General features: G+C 52.2%; 1 protein-coding gene across 2 annotated transcripts; it reads right to left on the minus strand.

Annotated features, from left to right (window-relative positions):
• Positions 1-274: 274 nt before the first annotated feature.
• On the minus strand, positions 275-5,574 carry TTC19 (tetratricopeptide repeat domain 19). 2 transcript variants are annotated; one of them, XM_026656549.2, is made up of 9 exons: positions 5,453-5,574; positions 4,817-4,927; positions 4,411-4,449; positions 4,146-4,202; positions 3,747-3,808; positions 2,875-2,969; positions 2,169-2,320; positions 1,629-1,791; positions 275-625 (listed from the first exon to the last, which is right to left on the minus strand). In XM_026656549.2, exons 1-9 carry the CDS (start codon positions 5,570-5,572, stop codon positions 492-494), a joined length of 933 nt encoding a protein of 310 aa, XP_026512334.1. In that variant the 5' UTR covers positions 5,573-5,574; the 3' UTR covers positions 275-491. The 2 variants fall into 2 exon arrangements, with proteins under 2 accessions (XP_026512334.1, XP_026512333.1); XM_026656548.2 differs by having other exon boundaries at positions 2,169-2,323; positions 5,453-5,573.
• Positions 5,575-6,171: the final 597 nt, after the last annotated feature.

The raw sequence follows: 6,171 nt of genomic DNA on the forward strand, positions 1-6,171 counted from the left end.
TGTAGATAGCTGTGCTGGGCACTAGTGGTGTTCTAGCAGGGTAAAGGGAAAGTGAGAAAGCACTAATGCTAATTTTACTGTTTTTGTTGAGGCATTCAGCAGGAGCTCTCATGACTGTTGTAATTTTTAAAAGGCACATCGTTCTGAGCACTGGTCAACACTCGTAGTGAGACACCTCAGATTAAAGCAGAGCACATTTAAACTTGGTAATTCAAGTACAATTCAATGTTCACCAGTGCACTCTGTTCATGGACTACTGAGCCTTCAGTCCCTAGCAATTCAAATCAAAGCTTTATTTTGAGTTTGTCAAGACCAGTACCTCCTTCCTTGTACTTACTCAGTTCTGAACCTGGAATTAGCTACTTTAGTTCCCACTGAAAATGGCAACACAGGTCCCAGCCTTCCTGTGCTTTGTATAATCCACCACCTTGCCTTCAGCACTTTATTCAGTCCAAGATACTTCAAGCCTCCCTCATTTGTGCATCACATGTTCAGTTTGAGTGCTTTCTCCTCCTGGCCAGCTCCGCTAGTTCCTCCTGTATGTGCTGCATGGATGCTGTGTCTCCTTTCAGCTGCGCCTGGTTCAGGGCTTTTCTGTACACCTCTTTTGCTTGCAGAAAGTCTTCTGCATTCAACAGAGGAAGAAAGCAAAGTGAATGTTACACCCACCCCTGCCCCCATCCTAAGCTGAGTGATTACACTTAAAGTACTGCTTGGAACAGTCAGGCACAAGCCAGGGAGGACTGGGGTTTAGTTCATGGTTGAAAGGGAATTGTTCTCCATCTAGAAAATAAAAGCCAGCTCTGTCCCATTCCCTTCCCTCATCGTTCTTTTTGTACATCAGCACCTCAACTAGCCTGTCTCAGGCAGGATCTGAGGATGGAGGAGGTGGGGAGAGTCCCTGCCAGCCTAGAAGCCCACGATTCACTCTTCATTGGCAGCAGCATTGCCTCCGGCACTGCAGCAGTAAGACAGACAAGCTTTACCAAGGGCTGTTCATGCTTTGCTAGTCCCAGCTACTCCCCTTGTGTGCAGAGTAGGGCAGCAACCATGTCTGGGCTCCAGAATTTAAGGGTTAGATATGAATCTTGCTCTATGGTTGCAGAGTCTTCAGCCCGTGGAACCAACTGTATTAGGGATGGAACACTAGCTGCAGCCAGCCCAACACAGCTACCCCAGCTTGCGATCTCAGGGATGGGAGAGGACCGCTGCAGTGTTCTCGGGCAATTACCACTACAGCCAATGCCCAACAGAGAGGTGGGTGGGTGGGGATAGTGAGGGAGTGGTGGGTAAGAATTCAACTCCTCAGTTTAAAATCACCTGCCCCCAAGGCACCAACTCCCCCACCCACCCCACTGCAAAGCAATCAGTACAGGCGTCTTCACTTGACAGGTTAAAATCTGAAAGCAGCATAAAATGTTGCTTAAGACAAGCCAGGGCTATTATACTGAGTGGGAAGGAGAGCAGTGCTACAGGAGTGCTGACGTCCCTGTCCCATGTTCATTGCCACAGCCCAGGCCTTGCTCCCTCTCTCTCTTCTCCCCCCACCCCCTTACTGCAATCATAAGTTATAAGCAAAGAAATCACCTTTCCTGTTTAAGCTGCTTGGGCTGGGTGTCAATACTTACCTTTGTGCATCAGAATTCCTGCAAGGTTATTCAGCACCATGTGCTCCTCAGGGTGCTCAGTCTGCTTTGCCAATTCAGATGCCCTCTTCACATGTGTATATGCCTCATCATAGAGGCCCTGGGCATCCAGCACAGTTGCCAAGTCATTCATCAGTACCACGGTCTGCACCAGGACAGGGAGAGGAAGTCTTAGAGCTGGGGGAGGAGGAGGAGTTTTGCTTTTAGAACTTAACCAATCTCAATGCAGATACGGGGTCCTGTCTTGACCTACAGCTATGGAAGGCTAAATATCCACACCAGTGCCCAAGCAGCACAAAGGAGGAGGGCTCGTAACATCGCCCCATAGATGAATGGGTCAGTGCAATAGGTTTCAGTGCTGGCAGACCAGGATAGATCTAGCTCAGTCCTCCCCTGCCTGGGCACTGGCACATGTTTACTCTTGACCCCCTGCAGGGGCATGAGCTCACAGCCGCTACTCCAGCACGTGCCATTCTGAGCCTCCAGTGCTGCTTTTGAGTCCAGCCATCAGTCCCTGCTCACCTGGGGATGGGTCTCTCCCTGGACCTCCTTGGAGATCTGCAGTGCCCTCTCATACATTCTTTGGGCCCCAGGCAGCTGTTTGTTGGCCAGGAGGTAGCGACCATATGAGTCCAGGCACAGACCAAGCAGGAGATACGTGTTGGCTCTTTCCTCTGCTGTGAGCAGGAAAAGAGATGGGTCAAAGCGCTGCCCACTTCTCTCAGGAATGGACACTAGACAGCCCCCGGAGGAGATTTTTACCAACACCTGTCCGAGCATTGTCAAAGGATCTGCACCCTCACACTCCTGAGAAGATCTCTGCCCTGCCTCACCTTACTTAATGGCAAATGCAGAGAGTGAGGCAGAGGCAGCAGATATGGCTGTGACAAATGGCAGGACAGCTGGCCAGTAAGATAGATTAAGGGCTCCATGGGCAGGGAGCCAGTGTGAAGTGTTAGAGCCAGAGCAGACACAGGGAGAATGAAGGAGAAGGTTGGACGGTGGGAGTGGGAGTGCACAGGTGACAGGGTGGTGAAGGAAACAAAGAGATGTAAGATGGGGCAGGGAAGGACACAGAGCTTGACTGCAGCTCATGAGAGAAGAAGCCAGTGAGGGAATGGGAGGAAGGGGCTGTAAGAGGCCGGAGAGATACCAATGGCAACATGGGAAGATCCCTAGAGAAGCAGAAAGCTACACTGATGACAGCAAGAGCCCAGGAGCTTCCTACCTGGGAGGACATCCTCAGGCAAGTCCTTGTATTTGGCTATCTTCTCATCCAGGGTCAGGATGCAGAACTCGTAGCCAGCAAGAGCCAGCTTGTGTCTGCACAGCAAAGGGCAAAGGTCAGAGCTCAGCAAAGCCAGGCCATTCATCCCACACCAGCAGCGTTAGCTCACTACCACCACACACTGGGCATTCCTGGGAGACAAGCCACATTACAGTTACCCTGAGGGTCAGTTGCTTCCTGCTGGGACCCTTCCCTCCCCTCCCCTTCCATTCTGTTGGCCTGGTTCTTGGTCACCTAAGCAAGTTCTGGCAGCTCTAGAGAAGTAGCCTCCCCCTCTTGCCCACGGGACACAGGGGATGGAGTGTGCCCTGCTGCTGCCCCTGGCCTACAGGCAGAGCACTCGCCTACCACACTGAGAAGCCAGCCAGTCACCAACTACATTTGTAAACACTGAAATTGAGCCCAAAGGCGTTCAGCTGTTCTGTGGGTTTTCTCTGTAAGATCAATGGGACTTGTCCCTACAGCTGTTTGCAGCTATTTCCATCTAAAGTGGCAGACGACCTAGCTGGAGAGCATGCTACAGATCAGCTGGGCCTTGCCCTGCTGCTGGGACACAGGTGGCCTACAGGTGCCATGTATGTGACACACACACACAGGAAGCTCATGAAAGTCACTGACTGAGGTCTCCATGTGGAGAATACCCTGTAGGATGGGGAAGCCCCCACCCCCGAGCTAGTAGAACGCCCCCACCCCTCAACATAGGACCTTTTCTCCTCCCCAGATCAGAAGTAAGAGCTTCCCCTGCCCCAAAATCACCACTGGTATCCTGGAGCTAACAATCATCTGCACTCCAGCCTCACCCCGGTACTCACTGGTTCTGAGCAGCATAGATACTGGCCAGCTTGAGAGACATTTCAATGATGGCATTGTCATCCTGTCAGGAGGGAGAGGAAGTCAAAGGCACATTAGAGGGGGCAGCCACAATCACTCCTCTCTTTGATCCTTACAGCAGAACCACTGCTTCCTCAGAGACCAGACGCAGGCCAAGATAATGCCCTATACATGGTGTAAATGAACAGCTACCACCAGGAGATGCTGCTTGAATGGCAGGGAAGCTCACTGCCACTCCAGTACCAGCAGCTCCCCGTAGGAGGCGCTGTAGGGAATGGTGCAAGGCCACATCTTCCCCAAGCAAGAGGTAGTGTAAGGAATGCTACAGCAGCTGTGGGGACCTCACGCCCAGCAGGAAGCCTGTGCAGAGAAGCCCTTACCTGCTTCATGTCCCCAGCCAGCAAGAAGCTCATTGCTGCTTTGAAGAGCTTCTCTGCCTGAAACAAAAGTGAAAGTATATTAAAGAGCCAGCGCCCAGGTTTAGCTGGTGCTAGGTAGGGCATCTATGCCTGAAACTGGCCTTAGCAGAATTGTTTAGCATAACCCAGCTGTGAGCCATAATACTTAACATTGTAGGCAGCCCTCTGAAGATCTCAGACACAGTACAGGGCTCTTCACAGACTCAAGTGATAGGACTTTACTCACGCTGTCCAGCTGACCCCTCAGGAACGCAAGGTTTGCCATCTAGAAGAGAAGGAGAAAGCGGTCAGGGATGCCGAAGCTTCACCACGTGAGGCTATTGCTGACCTTGGGCTAGCTTTGCACAAAGAGGTTTCCCCCTCTTTTTACCTGCAACTTCCACCCAGCAAAAACATGTTACCAGCTGCTGAAATTACTGCCCAGTGGAGGGCAAGGGAAGTAATAGGAATATAAAAACAAGACTGCAAGGGAGTCCAGGCCCCTGCTACCCCAACCAGCCATGTCAGACAATCCCAGTCAAATGTATCAAGCTCAGAGGTTTGAGCCCATGCTTGGGACAGAGAGACCGAGACCATATCCATGGCAGCTGTGAGGACCCCTGTCTCACACATAGCTTTCCTGGGAGTATTACCAGGTCATAGGTATAGATGATGGCTTTCTTGTTGTCCGACTGATGGGAGAGTCTGACGGCTTGGTGCAGAATCCGCTCTGCTTCCTCAAGCTCCCCCTTCATGATGCTGAGCTGGAAGCGGAGAGAAGGGAAATTCTACGATGATTAGAGATCCCAGCACGTGGGAATGCTGATCCCAGTGTACCGGCAGGCCAAGCAAGGGTGTCACTGTGCAGGTGAACACATCTGTGCCAATGCTGCTCACAGGAGCAGAGACAGAACAGCATAAACTGCCAGATGCTGCTCTGATCAATGTCATGGGAAGAGCAGTTCATCTCTGCCCTCCTTATGGACTCCTCAGTGCTAGCTGATACTTGGACTCCCTCCCCCCATCCATGCCTCCAAGTGTCTGGACTGGCTCATCAATAGGATGCATGGCTGAGAGTGCTGAGTTCATCTCACAAAAGGCCTCCCGGTAGGCTCTCGCAGTGGAAGTGCCCAGCAATTCCTCACCAAACCAGCATGCTTATTTCACTGAAGTTAGTGTATTTAGTAAGAAAGCTACGTAGGTAAAAAGTTGGGGGTCCTGGTCTGCGACTAGAGTTCTTGGGGCTGTGCAAATGCAACTAATAGTAATCTAGGGCCTTGTGAGCTTACCTTGGCTTTCTTCAAAAGGAATATAATGGTGTCTTCAGTCCCAGCACTGTCCCCTTCCTTTGTCTCCTCCTCTTCCTCAGCATTTTTAGAGAACAAGGAGAAAGCTGGGAAGAGAAACATTTGACAGGATGAACTTGGATCTCGGCTGTGGTGACAGCTGAGAGGGTTTTGTCCTTCTCTGCCATGGGGAGCATGGACTTGGGAATCCCTTCAAACAGCAGGTTCAGCTCCACTGCTTGGAGTCACCCACCCAGTGCCACTTCCACCCCACTGTTACTTGTAACAGCCCCCCCATTTCCACTGCACTCACATGCAAGGATGTATCCCATACCCCACAGTGCCCTGGCCCCATCACCTTCACCCCTGAGACTTCCATCTCACGCCTGCCCCCTTCCTGCTCCCAGCCCAAGTTCCATATCAGCTCCCCTCCCATTCTGCCCTCCCCTCCTGTACCTACAGGCCAGGCACCGCCTCTCCCCACCCTGACTCCCAATAATCTCCTCACTTACCAGTCTCCTCCAGCAGCCACCTCTGTCTGCCAGGTCCCCCCAGACCCTCACCTACCACTCCCAGTAGGTCCCGCTGCCAGGCCCCCACCTACCAGCCCCCCAATGGTCCCCAATAGCTCCTGTGCCATCCAGGCCCCCAATAACCTCTCAGCCCCCAGCGACCCCCAATAACAGACCCCCTCAGCCCCCGACCCTCCCAGCAACCCCCAA

Source organism: Terrapene carolina, unplaced genomic scaffold (assembly GCF_002925995.2).
Source record: "Terrapene carolina triunguis isolate 2854851 unplaced genomic scaffold, T_m_triunguis-2.0 Scaffold231, whole genome shotgun sequence".
Lineage (NCBI taxonomy): Eukaryota > Metazoa > Chordata > Testudines > Emydidae > Terrapene > Terrapene triunguis.

What these genes read in the sequence shown, in the direction of transcription:
- TTC19 (XM_026656548.2), bottom strand. Translation starts at nt 5,572, where the DNA reads ATGTTTCTCTTCCCAGCTTTCTCCTTGTTCTCTAAAAATGCTGAGGAA. An exon ending in TGGCTGGGGACATGAAGCAG is followed by an intron (nt 3,809 to 4,145) that starts GTAAGGGCTTCT and finishes CCCTCCTGACAG; the next exon opens with GATGACAATGCCATCATTGA. An exon ending in AGGAATTCTGATGCACAAAG is followed by an intron (nt 626 to 1,628) that starts GTAAGTATTGAC and finishes TGTTGAATGCAG; the next exon opens with AAGACTTTCTGCAAGCAAAA.